The sequence below is a fragment of the Mesoplodon densirostris genome, chromosome X (assembly GCF_025265405.1).
Source record: "Mesoplodon densirostris isolate mMesDen1 chromosome X, mMesDen1 primary haplotype, whole genome shotgun sequence".
NCBI lineage: Eukaryota > Metazoa > Chordata > Mammalia > Artiodactyla > Ziphiidae > Mesoplodon > Mesoplodon densirostris.
Window position 1 is genome coordinate 77,488,124 of NC_082681.1, and position 18,295 is coordinate 77,506,418.

Below are 18,295 nucleotides of genomic sequence, written 5' to 3' on the forward strand. Positions count from 1 at the left end.
GAAGGAGCTTGTTACATTTTTGCTGACTGGATGAATAAAAGAAGTGGCTGGAGGAGCACGAAATGCCTGGCCCACTGCAGGTGCTTGATAGATGCTGGTGCCATTTTATTCCTGGTATCTTATGATGGCTCTACTTATCCATTTGCATCTGTGACATGCCCTTGGAGAAGGTTTGTTAATGGGCATGAATGAGGCTTGTGAAACACCAAAGGCCAATTAAGGCTACTGGTATATATCCCGACATGGTGACTACAATTTGAGGAAGGTAAGAACCTCATCAAACAAACTGTAATCTTTCTGAGGTAAGGAGTAGGAACCAGAAAATAAGAATTTGTAAGTGTTTAACCTGCATTGTGCTTGGGAGAAAGACACCTGTAATGGACACAAAACTGTGTTGCCCAGATCCCCCTTCAAGGGCAGATATTGCCCCAGCTTCTGGGAGTGCTGTCAGCCGAGAACTGTCTTTAGCTGTCAACTCCTTCGGAGATTGCCTCTGCTGCAGAGAGCCACCTCACCCAGGGACTGACTGAAGCAGGGGTGTGAAAGCCTGCCTTTGGCCCATGTGGGACAACTCTGATGGGTCACATTAGTGCCTGAGCTCTCTGTTGAGTCAGCTGAGGCTTTGTGGCACCTGCGTTGCTGCCTTTTCCTTCTTCAGCCTAAGCTTATTTCCTTCCCTTCCCTCCCACAGATGTCAATCCCTCGGACATTTCCTAATAAACATCCCGTGCACCAAACTCCATTCCTGAGTCTGCTTCCCAGGGAACCCAACCCGCAACAAGGCTCAAATGCCTTCAGGAGCCTGGCACGTGATATAAATGAATGAAGCTGGTTGGGCTTCATATAACAGGGAGTGGTGGGGAACTACGTAAAGTGGAGAGTTTGTGCCCCATCTACATTTTGAAAAATTAAAAACCAACATTGTGTACTCCTGGCAATGTATGAAAACTCAATTCAGTTTGCAGGCCTCCTGTTTAGGACCTGGGCTTTAAAGGTGTCCTCTCTCTTTGGTTAATATACCGGCCCCTGGCTTTAACATGTCTTTTGTGAGTTTGGTCAGTGTGGGTCAATCCCTCAAAGCTCCCCCAGCTCATGGTGGGGGGGCGCAAGCAGGCCCAGACCCTGCCGGGGTCAACACCAGCCCCTGAACCACAGGGTCTCACCAAGGTACTGCTTGCTGTGAGGCCTACCTCGAGCCAGTCTCCTTCTCTGATCTTGGTCTTAAGTCTTGACACCTACTATTGTCTGAGAGTAGCCCTAGCCCCTCTCCCTTCCCTTGTAAGCTTTCTAGGTTGTTTCAGGCTCTGTGGTGTCTTTTTGAAAGATCAGCCCAGTGGTGTCAGGGGACGTGAGCTAGCACGGGGCCTGGGGAGACAAGGATACTGGCTGCAAGGGCCTCAGCCTTAGAGGCCTGAGCCAATTGGCACCAGAGAACAAAGCTCCTTTTGGATGGGACTTGACCCTTGAATATAGCTGTCACCACCTACATGGTGGGACCATACCCTTCTTGAGGGATGGAAGTGATGTGGGCCACATCTGGTCTGTGTTTTTTGCTCCCAGCCCTGACTCACTCTGGTCTTCCCTGCTGGGTGGCTTCATTGAGCCAGAGAACAAAGAGGGAGTGCATGCCCTGAGCACAGTTGCTATGGCAACCTCCTCTCCTTAGGAGCCTGGTGACCGGTGCCTACTTCACCAGAGCTGCGCCTGTCTGAGGCCCCTTGTTGCTTCTAGGAGCAGTTGAACTAGAATCCCTGAGACAAAGTCCTCAAAGACATATTCCCTGCCCCTATAACTTAGGTTCACAGCTCGGTGGGCCAGGTTTCTGCAAGACACTGTGTCCCGCGTATCTGTTTTGGGCTCTCAGGGGTTTGTGAGAATCAAAGCTCATGTTTGTGGGTCCCACACTTGTGTGGTCTGGAAAACATACTCACAAACTGGGCTTAGTGTCTGGATAAAGTCATCATTGCTACAATGAGAATCAGAGGGTGAAACAGAAAATGCTTTTAACAGAAAAAGTTTATTTTAAGAAGACACAAACAGCTCTAGCTATATAAAGAATACAGTTCAATTGCTGGTAGCAAGCCAGTAAGGAATGCTTTTTCTTTTAAAGGAAAAAAAGAAAAAGAAAGACAAGAAAAACCCTTTGTAATATCACCCCACAGAGGGCTCCCTTCCATTTTGTGTTGGAACTCTAAAAAGACCGGGATGACAATCTCTCTTAGTTTATGCTGCTTCTTGATATTTTTATCCAGGGCCACATTCTCATCACTTGGGGGAATTGCCTTATCTCTGCCTTCCAGTTTAGGACCTCGGTCTGCAAATTCCTGTTTCCCTTATTTTTCTTGAGTGCACCGTTGGCATTCAGTAAGCATTGAATGGTGAGCGCTAACATAACAAAAGTCCTTCTCCTGACTATGCAGAGTAGGCCTAGCCAATCCTCCTTCCTCATTTTGCTTTTGGCAAGTGTGGTACTTTTGCTGCTTTAGAGTCCAAGGTACAAGCCTGGTTTCCTTCTTAAGGCTGGAAATCCTAAACAAAAGGCAGAAAGAAACTGTTTCGTGGATGCTTTCAAATAAGGAAATCCTAAAGTTACTCGTGTCTTGAGTTTTTTTTTTTTTTTGCGGTACGCGGGCCTCTCACTGTTGTGGCCTCTCCCGTTGCGGAGCACAGGCTCCGGACGCGCAGGCCCAGCGGCCATGGCCCACGGGCCTAACCGCTCCGCGGCATGTGGGATCTTCCCTGACCAGGGCATGAACCCGTGTCCCCTGCATCGGCAGGCGGACTCCCAACCACTGCGCCACCAGGGAAGCCCTGTCTTGAGTTTTTAAAATCTAGATTTCAGTAAGTGGGTAAATCCCTGGGCTCAAATGACAGAAAGCAAACTAAAGGTCCCAAGAAGCAATGTTCTTAGATTTAAAAAAAAAATCCTGCAGCCTGAGAGGTATGTCTAAGTGACAGAGTTCATATGGAATTAAAGTCCTAGCTCTTTGTATGTTGGCCTGTCCAGAATTGCCCCAGGGGAGTTTCTTCAAATGGCTTCCTGGGAGAAGCCAGCACAAGCCAGTGGAAAGAAGGTTTCAAGAGACAAGAAAAGGGAAATGCCTCAGGAGCCCCACCATCCCTCCTCCTTGACGAGCCCCATCAGACCTGGAACTGGACCAGAGAACTGATGACAAAACTGGATGGTGTGTGTGTGTGTGTGTGTGTGTGTGTGTGTGTGTGTGTGTGAGAGAGAGAGATACACGAGTAAATGGGACCTTCATCGTCCAGGTGGAGAAACCACGCATACACACACAGGCACACACCTTGTCATTCACCCGTATCCCCCAAAATTTATACAAGCAAATGTGAAAATGTGAAACTGAGCTTTACACCCCCAAGTAGCATGAAAGTTAGAGATGGGAGTGAGATGAGAGAGATGTGAAGAAGCTTTAAGGAACCCTCTTAGGGGTTCAGAAAACAGGAGGTGGTGGTGTGCTGAATGACCGCTGGCTGTGGTGCTGCATGGGGCATCCCAAGGAGCCGATCCCCAAGGCTGGGGGTCTAGGAGGCAGGGGGTTAAGGTGGGGAAAAACTGTGGGCACAAAACACCTTCCATACCTCATTGATTTCATTGCTGGGGCTGAGTCTAGAACAGGTCCAAATCACATTAAATTGGACACATGGACATTTTGGGTTTTAAAACCAGCCATTGGAACCAAGAGAGCTAGTGATTCCCCTAGGAAACAGTAGACTGAACTGGAATTTCATGGCCTGGGCCACCAGACTTTCCAGAGATGGCCCTGAACACGTGATGGCAGTATAGGGCAGAGTGGGATAGATGATCCAGGGCAGGCGTCCCTGACCACAGTTTGGGACAAACGAAATAAGAAACCTCAGAAATCCATTCTTTCCTGCCAGCTCACCCCACACTCGAGGAAGCAGAGGCACATTGGATAACCAGTACAGGAGATCTAAAGAAAAGAATGAGGGTTTCTACACCGAGGTAGTTAGAGAGTGAGACAGAGAGACAGAGACAGATGAGAGAGTCCATCTAGCGGAGAGTACTAGTTGGCAAATGCAGCCCCTTTCCACTCCCTTCTGCACAAGCCGGCCTGATAGCTCGGGAGATGGGAGGGCAGTGAGCCACATCACCCAGCACACAACTCAGTCATCATGTGGGTCACAGAAATGCCCGTCCCAGGGGTCAGCAAACTATGACAAGCAGGCCAAATCCAATCTGCAGCTTCGTATGGCCCAAGAGCTAAGAATAGTATTTACATTTTTGAAGTGTTGTCAAGCAAGCAAGCAAGCAAACAAACAGTAACAAAGAAGAAGACCATGCTACAGAGATCATCTGTGGCCCACAAAGCCTAAAAGAGTTACTATCTGGTCCTCTATAGAAAAACTTTGTCAAACCTTGGTGTAGATGATGAGGAAAATCCCACCAATCTCTGAGCGTTCCTAAAAAGGGAAACCAGAGGAGGTCCAGGAGAAGGACTGGAACAATGGGATAATTGGAAATACGACTCCATCTGATGAGCACTGCCTGCAACTCTACTAAACCAGACTAATGAGGTACACAGGAGCTATAGAAGGAAGCCTGAGAATAGCTAAAGAGAGAGTCATACTAAGGAGCATTAGGCAAAGAATGTTCTGGAAACGAAACTGCATGCAGAGCTCAGTACTGATTAGGAAATTTGGTTATCGTTTGATAAGACTGAGATAGAGTTTGAGCCCAGGGATTGTTAAAATATCAAGAAGTTTCTAGAATACAACTAAGTATCTCATGAACACCTAACAGTCTGAAACTATCTTGTAAAGTTTAAGAAGGGGAGGATAAAGTAGATTCTAGGAAAGCCTACACTGGTTTGCCCTACTTTAAATAAATGCCACTTACAAAAGTTCACACTGAAAAAGAAAAGTAGAGGTATTAGGGGACATTGACAAGAGGATTTTTCATTTTTCAAAAGAAGTCACCAGAAGACTCCCTTCCATAGGAAGCTTCTCTACTAAAAAAAAATGAAATTTAATCTATAAAAATTCATTTTTCAAATAACTTTTAGGGAAAGCATCCACTGTATAGAGTAGGGCATGTACACTGAAATTGGAGGGAAATGAAAGTTTCTAAACTGCAAATCAGATTTGTCTTTGGATTCACAAGCTGAAGAACTCGAACATTTTCCTTAAAGCATATATATTGCTCGCTGAAATACCTGGGAAATTCACGTGTCATAAAAGTAGAAGCCAGCTGTGGCTCTTCCATAAATGCAGTGCTTTGGATGAAAAAACACTGGGCCCAGAGGCAGGAGAACTGGGATTGAGGCTGGGCCCTGCCACTGCGTGACCTTGTGTAAGCTTTTTGACTTTCTGGGCCTCAGTTTCCTCCTCTGTAAAAGGAGAGGTTGGTCTCTTTCAGCTCTAACATTCCATGACTACAGATAAATATAGAAATAAGATCAATACAGCAATCTAGAAATAAGAACTAGTCCCCAAAGTAAGCTCTGGAGTCAGTAGAAAAAAGTAGCAATGAAATATAATAAAAAGAATAAAGTTTTAACTACTAGCCAGAGTAAATAGATCTCATTTAAAAATTAATGAAAAGATTTGTAATTTACAATTGATTCAGCAGAGGTAAGAACATACATGTTGCTGTTTCTTCACCATCACACATATGGAGGAGGAGATGAGTGTCAGGTGACTTGTACAATGAGCACGATGCTGCGTTTGCATGCAGAACATTTTATAAAATTGAACATTAAAAAGAGCTCAACACCACATAAGGAATACATTTCCATAAAGCTTGGAATTAAAGAGAGAGGAGTTAACTCGTTGTTCCAGTTCAGATTTTGTTTACAGATTTGTTGATATCAAATTCCACAAATATGCAAAATCTTAAAATCAAATCTATTTCTGCCAGAGCCCTCCTAGAGAACAGCCACCACAGGAAAGACAGACATTTAAGGGTACCAAATGAATGTAACACATTTTCCTCTTTCCTATTTGTGAATTACAAAATTGTTTTTAAACCAAAAACTGGCCAGATGTGCTGGCTAAGTCAAATCAAAGGTTTTGCAGGTTGAGCAAGTAGTTGATTCAATCTGATAATTTCTTAACAGCAAATAAAAATGTATCCGAGCAACATGACAATATAAATCACATGGCCAGAGACTGACAACATAAAGTAATGACAGCAGAAAAGATGGGAAAGACTGGAATCGTTTGGAGAGTCGTGGCTACAGTGACTCAGGGACTTGAAGAAGTAACGTCACTGGAACACACACACACACACACACACACTATAGGGATGCTGCTGCTGGTCCTGGGACCACGCTTTGAGAACCACTGGCCTAGATTTTGGGCTTTACTGAGCAAAAGTAGATACCTATTTCACATAACCCATTACTTATGCAAATTTCTTGTTTTGTTAAACTTATTAAAAGTGCCTTAAATGTGTGCCTATAACCATTTCCTACTGTATTCCTCTACAAATATTTCAGAGTATTAAAAAATTTGTTTATTTCATATCCTTGTTAAAATCCTTATCATTTTTGCTGCCCTTTGACAAATGTAGCTCTCTGTACCTCTTTCCCACTCATCCGTTTAAATACCAAATAGTTTAGTCAAGTACAGCTGAAATACACGCAAAGGCTTTGGAGGGACTGGGTGCTCTGGAATAGATCGGGTCTCATTCTCACACCAAGGGGAAGTAGTAGCACAAAACACAGATAAGCGTTGGGGGGCAGCCGAGGCTGCGTGCAGTAAATTTGCGCCTCGAGGAAGTTTAATAATCTGGTACCAGAGGTACTAGACGGCTGACATTGATCTGACACTGATTGGACAGTTTCACCTTTCATAAACAGGACACATTTTCACAAACTCTTTAAATCCTTGTGTTCTTTACTCAAATAATAAGTAGTATTAATTCCATTTGTGTAAAAATGTTAAGGTATAATAAGCTTATCTGGGCCTTCTCAGTGGCTTTAGTAGCCATTTCCGAGAGTCCCTTGGTAGTAACCATACTGAACAGCACTGCGAATCAGGAGAATTTAATCGACCATCAGCAATTTACTTAGTTCCAGGAGATTAAGGTTTTTTTCTATATTCGGGAGTTAGTCATCAGGGAATTTGACCTTTCCATGGTGAAAAAGACACTTCTGCAACTGATTGATGCCTAGAATTCTACAAGTAGAACGTCATTCCTTTGGCTTAAGGCTATTTCCCTGTTAAAATGCAAGTGACCCTCCAAAGAGGTATCATTAAGCCTTATAATCTCAAAGTAAAGGAATTTATCCCTTTCCTGAGAGCATGCTTTCCTTAGCAAGGAGGAGGACAAATGAGGACGCACTCAGGAGAGTTGGTGCCAAGAAGCAAGGTCTGGGGGGAATTGAGCAGACAGAGGAGACGGAGGATCCCATTGACAGACCTCCAACTCATTCACTATTTTGCTGAAGGGCTGTCCCTGTCAGCATCCCTATTGAAATGGGTGCTAACTTGCCACTTGGAGTAGGTTACTTAGAAATCGGCCATGTTTTCTGATAATATTGAAGAGTCTTTGATGTGTAGGCATACAAAGGTTTAGAACAATGGGAAAATAGATGGCAGTAAAACATCTGGTGCGACAACAGATAGGGAGTTACCCCCCCAAATCAGAAGAACCATACATGTCCATAGAAAGAAGATAAACCAATATTACTTTATAGAGTGCAAATCGCAAGGCCGGGACGAGGGTAAGGCACTAACATGGCCCTGAGAGTGGGTGCCTCCTTAAATTTTGCACCCCAGGCACCTCACTCACCCCACTCTAGTCCTGGCCCTGGCAAATCATATTAAAGTGAAGCCTGGCCATTGTGTTACAGACTTGATGATAATGGAAGGTTCTCTGGCGGAACAGAGCACTGACTGTGAACTTGTATTTTTAATAAGTAGTTTGTTGAAGAGGAAGAGAGCAGGTGGCATGGACGTACCTGCTCAGACTGATGGGGCCAGCGGGATCACAATCCGACCCACGTTGTCGGAGAGTTAAAATGGGTGTCCGGTGACGTGCTTGTTGTGAGAGCCTTGCAGACTCTCCTCTGTCTTTGCACATTCAAGGTAATGATTCCAGATCAACTGGTCGATCTGTGGTCAGTAAGCTAACGCAAGCTATTTTGCTGCCTGCGGTTTTGCATCCTTAAAGGGTGAGCTGTCGGCTAGGGATGCAGTTCAAAGAAATAGGGGCTGAGGGGCAAGTTGGGGCCGTGTGGGAGGCCCAGGTGAGAGACTGAGACAGGCAAAGGACAGGAGAGAGCAGCGAAGCTTCCTGCTGTGCTGAGAACGACTTGCTCCCTACCCTCAATGTTTGAACCACAAATACATAATGAACACCCACCAAGGGCAAAGTGCTCTTAGCTACCGATTAACCTCCTCCCCTGGGGACGACTGCATCTACTCCTGCCTAGGCAGAAGTCAGTCCAGTAGAGCCACTTGCTGCTGTTGGTTGGAGTCAGAGGAAACAAAGGGACAGAAACAACTTGAATTGGAACCTGACTTCCTGGGGCCAACTTCATTTCACCTGTATCCCTTCTGTATTCCACCTTCAAAAATTGTTATCACTCTTCACACTAGTAATAGTGGCAACAGTTGCTTCTCTGAAAGGCCTCCTGGAAGGGGCTTTCAGCCTCTCTTCTCCAGCCTTGGCAGAGTAGGTGCACGAGGCAGCAGACACTGTGGCTTGTGCCTGGGTGGAAGACAGAGTTGGTGCTATGATACCCAAGGGGAGGCGAGACGTTGAGTGTGAGGATTAGGAGAGTTGTCCGGTATTACGTTCATCAGAGATTGGTAGAAATTCTACAATTTGGTTGTTTGTTTGGGACTAGGTCCACCTGTTGCAAAATATTAAATGAATATTACCAGTCCTCAGTGTTACCTGTGACCACATCATCTCTGCCCCGAATCCTCTTATGCTAATGGCAACACCACTGGGCATTGGAGGGCCATAGTGAAGATGTAGAAGACCTTCTAAACAATTCCAGGCATACGAAGTATTGCAGGGGAAAGCAAGACTCAAGGTAATTGAAAAACGTCAAGGTGTCTGGATATTCAGCTTTAGAATCCTTCGGGAAAACCACCAGAGGTGGCAAGGTGAGGGGAGAGGCAAAACCCACTAGAAGTACCAAACAAGAAGCTTCCAGAAAAGTTAGCGGAAGTAACAAGTCCTATACTGTGTGACTCTCATACTCTGCTTTAGAGCTCCCAATGGTTCTGGACTAGAGGGCCCCGGCGGCCTTTCACTTTTGTTAGGCAAAAGCACAAACACCCCTTCATTTCCCCACAGAGGAAAATGGTTCCATCCTTTGGGATTCTGAGTCCGGGGCAGACAAGTGTGTGGCATTCGTATATAAATTAAGGCCAGGAATGAATCTTATTTTATTTCAGGCAAAACCTCTGAAATTTGGTCAGGACCCTTGAACTAAATAGTTGGTACGCTTTCAAAAGCAACTGGGCTTTTAAGAACTGCCTATTATTTGAGGTGGCTTCTGTCTAAATCAGGGGGAGGTGCTGGGCCTGGCCTGTACTCAGAAGTCTAGAATTCACAACTGTACCAACCAAGGGCCCAGGCCTAGGGCTTCTATGTGAGAGGCCCAAGTCCCCTCAGCACTCAGTGTGGTTTTCCAGCTGCTCTTCCGCTGTGTGGGCAGTTGGGCTAAAGAGCTTGCTTCTTATTGAGACCTGCCAAAATCAAGATCTGCTTGTCTCTGGGAGCAGTTTCCACATTCTCCAAGAGGTTGACCAATGAATCTGTTGGGTGGGGGGTGAAGGAGGAAGAGGTCAGGGGACTCTCTTTGTGAAGCAGGCTACAATTTCATTTGACTTTCCTTTTTCCCTCTTGGGAATGGTGGACAATTAATCCTCAATTATTGGTCAGCCAGTTTTCTTTGTTCAGTGCTATTTTTCCCCCCAACCTCCCAGAAACCAGACATATGAAAATCAAATGAATCACGGCTCTTGCTTTGCTTAGAAAATTGAACTGACAAGGAAAGTTAGTGTCTATAAGCTTTGGCAGGGGGTGGGGAGAAGGGGTCACAATGACTGTCCTGGGACTCTGTCAGCATCCAGTATCCCATTTACCCCAGTCCTTATATTCTCCCCCAGCAGGTTAATTGAAAATTGGTCAAACAGCAGAAAGTAAATGGCAAAAAGTAGCCCTTTTTTTGGGTTATGGGCCATAGCAACTTGCAAGGCTGCCTTTCAGAGTTTGGATCTATCCTTTTAGTCTGTACGTTCTCGGTTTGGGAACAGAGGAAGATTTCCTTTAAACAAAACCAAACCAACCACAAACCACAATCTGAAGTGAATGGTGGTGGGCAAGTTACACTTACTTTCTCTCCTCCTTGTGACTTTGAGGATGCTGTTCCTTCAGCTAAAGACTTCCTGTAATGAATACTATAAGCAAATGAAGCGAGAGTTCTTCGAATGCAGCATGAGCTGGGCACAGACACTAGCTACCGTTGTTGGCAGACATTTGAAGGATCTCAAGGTGCACATGTGAGTTACCTTGGCTAGATCTGAGTGAACAAACGGCTGCCTTGTTTGTTGGCCGAGGTTGGTTCATCCAAAGCAACCCAGTCCTGACCTTTTCTAGCAAAAGGGGGTGGGGAGGGGGGAGGAGGTCTATATGTTTACTAAAACTCATCACCCTGATCTCCGTGTAGACAATCAAACTGAAAAAGGTGTGAAGTTCAGGACAGAGTCACATTCATATTTTGCACGACAAAAGCCATCCAATCAACCTCATGCCGAAACAAGTGCACACCTGCAAACCTCTCGCGGCGGAGAATTATACTGTGGCTGAAGAGGCATGAGGGTCCTTCTGTTTCTCCATGCAGGGCCATCAGGGCCTTGCTGGGAAAGTGAATAATCAGCAATGGCACCCTATGTCCCCTGGGTTTGGCAGCCCCCAATCTGCTCTCTCACTGTGCCCCTCAGTGATAGGAGCCAGGGATCGAGCAGCCTGGTCATTGATTTAAAAGATGGCATATGTGCCCTTGCATCTGAGAATTTCTTCTGAGTGCATACCACTTGGGGGAAGTAAGGAGAAAATCGGTAGTTAGTAATGGCAAGATTGTAGGTATGAGAACATAAAATGTCTGAAGATGATTAAAGTGCCTGATGATTTTAGTTCTGGATGTGGCCTCTCTCCTGCTGTCCAGAGTGTGAGTTAATGTAAAAGAAATGCAGGCTCTTTTGTTATTTCCATGGTTCCTTTTTAAAACCCTTTTTCTCTTCCCCCTTTTCTACTCAAGCTTAGTAACTCAACCTTGCTTGCTGAACTCAGGGCTTAGGTACTGGGGTTATCAGGGGTTTCGTAGTCTTTCGAAAATTGTGCAATAATTCGCCGAGCTAGTGGGTTAGTGGTCTTCAGCAGTTCAGCTGCTGAGGGGCGGGACCTTGGAGTCGCCTTGCTTCCTTTCTTCTGTAGCAAGGCCTTGAAATCATCATTTCTGCCAGCATCTAGGCTGGCACTGCCGCTTGACCCTGCAGAGGCAGCCAACTCACTGACGGGAGACTCAGCCGTGTTCCTTATTGGTGAGTGGGAGGTTGGTCTGCTGCCACCAGCAAAGGCCTCACCAGGCTCCTTCCAGCCAAGCAGCTTTCTTTTGGACCTAAATGAGAGAAAGTTTGCTTTGAGTGAATTCATGCGGCAGACATTTCCTAATGCTTCATATAACTTCACGAATGCCAGTGACACAATCTGGGAACTTCTACGCAACAGCCTTGTGAGCAGTTGTACTTACCAGCTTTCTCTCTCTCCACTAAGTCCTCAGAGTCCCTTGTCTGGCCCCCTGTCCCTACACTCCTTTCAATGCCCACAGCTAGAGTCACTTGGCCTATGCCTGCAGGCTCAGTCCTGCCCAGGTTCTGGTACCAAGGAAGAATTGAAGGAGTCAAAGCTAGTAGCTCAATGACTCTGAATCAAGACAGCCCACGAGCTGATCCTGTTCTGAACTGGTGCTCCAACTCCGATAACTGGGCTCTTTCACGTTTCCTCATCATGGAGCCCGTGCCTTGTGCTTCTGTCCAATAACTGGGTCCCCGTCTGGTCCCCCTTTGCCTAAGCTCCTGCTTTGATGCTCGGCCTGGTGCCCCACTTCACTTCTTGATGAGATTTTTTGGTACAAGGAATTCTGTGAAGGGTTAAATGTCTCTGACTCTAGGCAAAGCTGTGAGAAAGCAGATGGAGCCACAATAGGCCATGGGGTTGCTAGGAGACGAGGGGCCTCTCACTCTGCACCTGGTCCTCCCTTCCCCGCCCGCCTCTCTTCCACTTCACCCAAAGATGTCAGTGAATTGGAGGTGGTGAGGCCCTGGACTGGGTTCACTACGTGGGTATCTGAACTTAGTCTCCAGTTTCCATTCTAAGCATTCTGCTTAGAGGTAGCAGTTTTTCTTCTGATATAAGAAGGAGAGGCGATTATAATAGGAATTTAGGAAATTGGTCCAGACCTGTGGATCACAGTAAATAAATCTTCAGTTGTTCGTGAAGCCACAAACACATCATCATCATCTTCCGCAATCCATTCGGCTGTTTTATCACTGATTACACTTTTTTCTTCGGTGCTTGGTTCCATCGAGCTCCCTAGGCATAAGAACCAGAAGGAATGACTTTGACCACAATTGTTAGGACAAAGCACATTCTCATATGTATTTCATGTGATGTTCAAAGCAACTCTGGGAGGGCAGCAGGGCAGAGACTTGCTGTCTCCATTTTGCAGAGGAACAAAATGTTCCTAAGGTTAGTGATGTGGCCAACAAAACATGGAGGGAGTGATGAAGATCAGCCTGGGTTCCTGTTCTCTCATGCCTTTTCCATTACAACAGGTTGCCTGAGCATTCTCTCATTTTAAATGCATCATTTTTAAAGCTCAAGGAGCTGAGAGCAATCTAAAGCAATGACTCAACCAGTGGGTGGGAGTGGGACCTATCTGAATCTCAGAGGGAGCCTGTGGAGTTTGAGGAAGCAGATTCTAAAATTACCTGTGGCTTTGATTTGTTTGCTTGTTTTAGTCACAATGATTTAACTTACGTTGAAAGTCCAAATCAGCTTAAGGAAGGCCATAAGATTTTGATGTTTGGTGTTAAGGGTTTCAAAAAGGATGAGAAACATGGATGAACCTAGAGGACATTATGCTAAGTGAAATAAGCCAGTCACCAAAAGACAAATACTGTATGATTCCACTTATATGAGGTCCCTAGAGGAGTCAAATTCATAGAGACAGAAAGTAGAAGAGTGGTTGCCAGGGGCTGGTGGGAGAGGGTGATGGGGAGTTATTGTTGACTGGGTACAGACTTCAGTTTTGCAAGATGAAGACAGTTCTGGAGATGGATGGTGGTGATAGTTGCACAACATTGTGAATGTGCTTAACACCTACTGAACTGTACACTTAAAAATGGTTAAGATAGGGCTTCCCTGGTGGCAAAGTGGTTGAGAGTCCGCCTGCTGATGCAGGGGACACGGGTTCGTGCCCTGGTCCTGGAAGATCCCACATGCAGCGGAGCGGCTGGCCCCGTGAGCCATGGCCGCTGAGCCTGCGCGTCCGGAGCCTGTGCTCCACAACGGGAGAGGCCACAACAGTGAGAGGCCCGCGTATCGCAAAAAAAAAAAAAAAAAAGGTTAAGATGGTAAATTTTACGTTATATGTATTTTACCACAATTAAAACAAAGAGAGACAAGAAAAACCCCCAGAAGGATGAGAAACATTTTCTAGCCTGGTCTTAAGGTTCCAGGAAGAGCAAGGCTCAAACCATCCAAGAAAATGAGCCCCCTTCCCTCTAGAAGACACTAAGAAAAGCTGCTGCTGGTAACATATTCCACTGCTTGAAGCCTTCCAGCCTGCCATGGCGCTTGAACTCAGGCTGGGAAGGTACTGAGTCCCGCGCATGAAACTAAATTCAGTGTGGCTGGTGAAAAGTGCTGTGTGGTGACGTGGAGAGACAGTGCCTAGGGCAGGAGATGCCTGCCTGAGGAGGAAGATAAGCTCCTAAGGTCCTAGGGTGCTAAGACCTAGTTTGATTTCATTAGCTCAGCACTGGCGGTTTCAGAGTAGTCTGGCCCAGACTGGGCCTTGGAGATCCACCCCTGGGTTGGTCCCGATCCCAAGGGCAGTGAGATGGATTTAGAGTAACTCAAACCCTCAAGAGGTGTACCCTACTGATTTGGTCGCCCTGGGATCAGGATCATTATCTGGGGGCATTTGCTTCTGCCTCTGGCACTCTGTCCTCACCCTCACCTCTCCTGGGATTGAAAGGAAAAGCCAGCAGACACTTTACTAACCCAGAGCGCTTGCCTCCCTTTCACTGTCAGCTTGTGGTGTGGAGGTTGTCCTTGTACCAGCCGATGGCAGGTGGTCGCTAGTTGGGAGACACTTGGCATCTTCCTCCAGGGTGATGATGGGGCTGAGAGGCGGCCTTGGTTCAGCCGTGTAGGCCTCCATTTGAGTTGTAGGTGAGGTGAGAGGCAGGTACAGCACGCTGGGCTTTTTTGGTACAGGAGGTGGAATCTTGCCTTTCTTTTTCTCCGCTTCTTCTTGGCTCTGGAGGCTAATTCTTTCAGGTAGGGCTCTCCCCTTGGGGCCCTCATCCTCCGTACTTCCCTGGGGAGGTTGCTGTGTTCCTGAGAAGAAAGCACCAGAGGAACTGGAAAAAGGCGTGAAACCAAGAGATGAGGGTGCTGTTGACTCCCCCAGGGTTCTGCCCTCAGGGAAGCTGGAGGACTTTGGTTTCCGAACCACGGTGTATATATCTTGAGGGAGTGGCCTCATATGTTGAATTGAGGTCTTGGGGGTCATAGCCAAGGTAGGTGAAGTTAGTGGGTACTCCTCGGGGACAGCTGGTGGCTTGTGGACCAAGCTTGGAGGCCTTCGGGCCAGTGGGGGCTTCTCGGCTATGGGAGGTTTTGCCTTTCTCTCTGGCAAGGTGAAGACTTCGGCTCCTGACTCCTCAGCATAGTCAGGGCTCTCAATGTCATCTTCCGGTTCAGACTTGCTGACTGACCTCAGGCGAACAGAACGTAAGTCAGACTGAGTAACCATGGGCATGATTGGCTGGTTGGGGCTAGTTTTCTGGGCCAGCTTGGCCCCAAAATTTGTATCCGAGTGATGCCGGCTCACCTTGGTTTTGGTTCGGATGGAGATACTCATCCCAGACAGGTCCAGGTTGGTTGAAGAGGTCAACGGTAGGTCAAATGATAGCCGTGACTTGGACATTTTCTCCACTGGTGACGTTGGGGGTAGTGATGACTTCCTCTCAGGTACCACTGGACGCACCCGGACACTGCTGCTTGGAGGGGGCAAGTGGCCCAGGGTCAAGGACATGGAGACAGTGGGTGTTGGTGTCTCTGACTGGCTGGAGTATCCACTGGAGGGTGACATGAGCCCAGTGGGCCTTCCTGGGGAGGATACCTCCCTGGCCTCCACCTCGATGGAAAGCTGGGAAGGCGTTGTGGCTCTGGAGGTGGAAGGGGAGGCGAGAGACTCTGAGCTGCCCTGAACTTGGGTGCACTCAATGACTGTGGTGCCAGTGGCAGTGCTGGAGCTGGACAAGGACTGGTAGGTGTCACCAGACTTCCAGTCAGTAAGATACCAGTGGTGGGCAAATTGTGTACCTTCTGGGTCTTTGAAGGCTGGCACAGCTGGGTGACCCTGAGTATCTGGGTGGGATGAGTGATGTCCCTGGTGTTCCAAGGAGAGGCAAAGGCTCCTGGGCCTCTGGTCCTTGGCTAGCGCTGACCCACCGTCTGGCGAGAGGACTGGTTCATCTTTGACCAGCGAGACACTGCGAGTCGGAGGGGAAGGCTTCTTCTTGGCCTTCTTGAGTGAGATGCTCTTGGACCTCTGCCTTCTTTGCTGGGCCTCCTGTTGGGCGCTAAGGGAGGCAATGTTGTCAGCACTGTTACTGCCCTCAGAACTTGTACTGGCATAAGGCAGGGCACAGGCTTCACTGGCCTTCTGCTCCTCGTCATTGTCCACACCCGTGGTGCCTGTGTCTGTGGGTACAGACAGTGACCGCTCCCGGAACCTGCTGGCCCCACCTGGGCCTGTCTCCAGCCTTGAGGTATCACCAGTCAGGAGGCCAATCTTGGAGGGTCGTTCTGATACGTGCCTTCGTTGAGTAGAATGCTCAGAGTAGCCAGCAGACCCACTGCATCCTGCTGGGGTGTCACGAGTGACAAAGAAGGTAGCAGCCTCCTTAGGAAGAGGTGGCAATGTGTGCAGAGAGATCCAAGAATTCCCAGAGGAAGGACTTTTTCCATTTTCACTGTCTTGACTGCTCTGAGCAGTGGCACTTGGAGTCACGTAGGTAAAAGCATCTCCCTTCCAGGAAGGGGAGAACGTTGATTCTGTTGGTCCATTGCAAGAACTGGGGACTCTGTACACCATCCCCATGCTCTCCATGCCAGGGACTTTGGTGCCACCACGTGCCTGGAGAGGTTCTTCCAGATCACTAGAAGGATTTCTCAGGACTGGTGAGGTGAGATTTGGTAACTGAGCTTCCTGACTGACGGCAACTCTTCCATGAACACCTCCTGGAACTGAATGGCTGGGCTTGATGTCTGAGGTGGTAGAGCGGGCCACACTGCCTGTGGGGCTGTTGCTGTGACCTGGGGGAGGTAAACACAGAATGTTAGTGGTGCAGCCAGAGATCCCCCAGCAGCAGCTGTCACTAAAGAGATGGGAGCACCAAAGTTTTGCCAAGAAGCAGTTGCCAACAGCTTGGTCAGAATTCCTTGGTTCCTTGGACGTTGGGTCCTTGCCCATCACCACACAGTGAGTCACAGGGCGCCCTTGAATTGTCCAGATGGCTGCCAAAGACTTTCCAGCTTTGAATATGCCTTTCAGAGCTGAAGCGGCACGTGGGACTACCATGGGTTTTTTCCAGGCTTTCACCCCAGGCTCATGAAACGACCACAGACCTCAGCGTTCACCTCCTCTGAGATGAGAGCAGAGGCTTTCAAACTGACAGAGGACAGCAGTGTGAACTTCAGCTCCAGCAGTGCATTGGGAGTGTGCCACAGCTGGAAAGTTCAGAGTCTGGTTGCATTTTTGACACCTTTCACTTTTTAACTTGGCAATAGGAAAAAGTGAGAATAACCTACAGATGTGAGGAAACCATTCAGATGTTGAAAATCCCCCAATATTTTCTCATATACACAACAATTATATCATGATGATGTTATATGATGCTGATGATGACAACGATGACGACTACTCTTATGATAACTTATAATAACAGCCACCATTTGCTGAACACAAACTATGTACCAGGCACATGGTAGGAAAATTACATACAATAACTCTGATCCTCAGGAACATTCCACCGGGTTGGAATCATCATCCCCAATTTACAGATGAAGAAGCTGAGGCTCAGAGAGGTTAGGAAACTTGGCTAAGGCCTCACAGTAAGTGGAGAGGCCAGAATTTGTATCCATATCTCTCTGGTCTATGCTCTTTGGATGGCCTTCATTTAATGGCAGTAATGGTTTTGTGAAGATGGCACTTTTAGCGATGATTCCCCCTCTTAGGCATCTATCTGCCTAAATTCGAGATACATAGTTATATTCCACTTATAATAGGAAACAATAACATAACGAATTTATTAGCCTGGGAGACCTGCTCTCCATATTCGGTTGCTGCCCTAGACAGAAGGTCCTTGGTTATCCTTAACTACTATATTGGCTTTTTCAGGACATCCAAAGTCCCTCCCCGCCCCCCAATCATTCCCGTTCCCTGTCACAGCCATACCACTTGGGTTGCAGAGATGGTGAGAGTGAGCAAGGGGAAGGGTTTGGGGGATCAGCTATGGTGGGGTCACCTTGGTCTCGCTGAGAATAGTTAGAGAATCCAATAATGGTCCGCCTCCGCCTCAGGGTGGACTTGGGGTTCACGGCTGTCTCTGTGTTAAACAACGAGTGTCGCAAACTTGCATGTTTATCAAACTGCTGCCCTGTAGCCAAAATAAAGACACTTGGGTGCATCCTGGTTTCTGTTGACAGTATGGTAGAAACTGGCCTGAGGTTGAGAGAAGGGATGATGGCAGTAGCGATGAGCATGAATAGCATCCAGGCAGGTGACCCTTCTTCCCCATCCCCCCCAACTTGGCCCCGGGCACCCGCAGCTCCAAAGCACGCATGCTGGCTTTCAGAGGTCCACCCAGGGTCCCCTGTGAGTCTTAGGTGGCCGAGAGCCATGGTTTTCAACCCTGGCTACATATCGAAATAAACTGGGCAGCTTTTCAAACTCTAATAACTAGACCCCACCTCAGAACACTTAATACTCTG

The 18,295-nt window shown here is 47.3% G+C and overlaps 2 protein-coding genes across 2 annotated transcripts in view; one reads left to right on the forward strand and one right to left on the reverse strand.

The window, feature by feature from the left end:
- The window catches only part of RTL5 (retrotransposon Gag like 5), a 69,227-nt gene that overhangs the window by 40,748 nt on the left and 10,184 nt on the right, over positions 1–18,295 (forward strand). The gene's annotated exons all lie outside the window — the stretch shown is intronic.
- Positions 5,562–18,295, reverse strand: part of NHSL2 (NHS like 2) — a 77,476-nt gene continuing 64,742 nt past the window's right edge. The window contains exons 5-8 of the mRNA XM_060086848.1: positions 17,830–17,961; positions 14,294–16,618; positions 12,466–12,598; positions 5,562–11,624 (exon numbers count right to left, since the gene is read on the reverse strand). Of these exons, the coding sequence (XP_059942831.1) occupies positions 11,300–11,624; positions 12,466–12,598; positions 14,294–16,618; positions 17,830–17,961 (2,915 nt within the window). The 3' untranslated portion in view covers positions 5,562–11,299. The remainder of the gene's footprint in view (positions 11,625–12,465; positions 12,599–14,293; positions 16,619–17,829; positions 17,962–18,295) is intronic.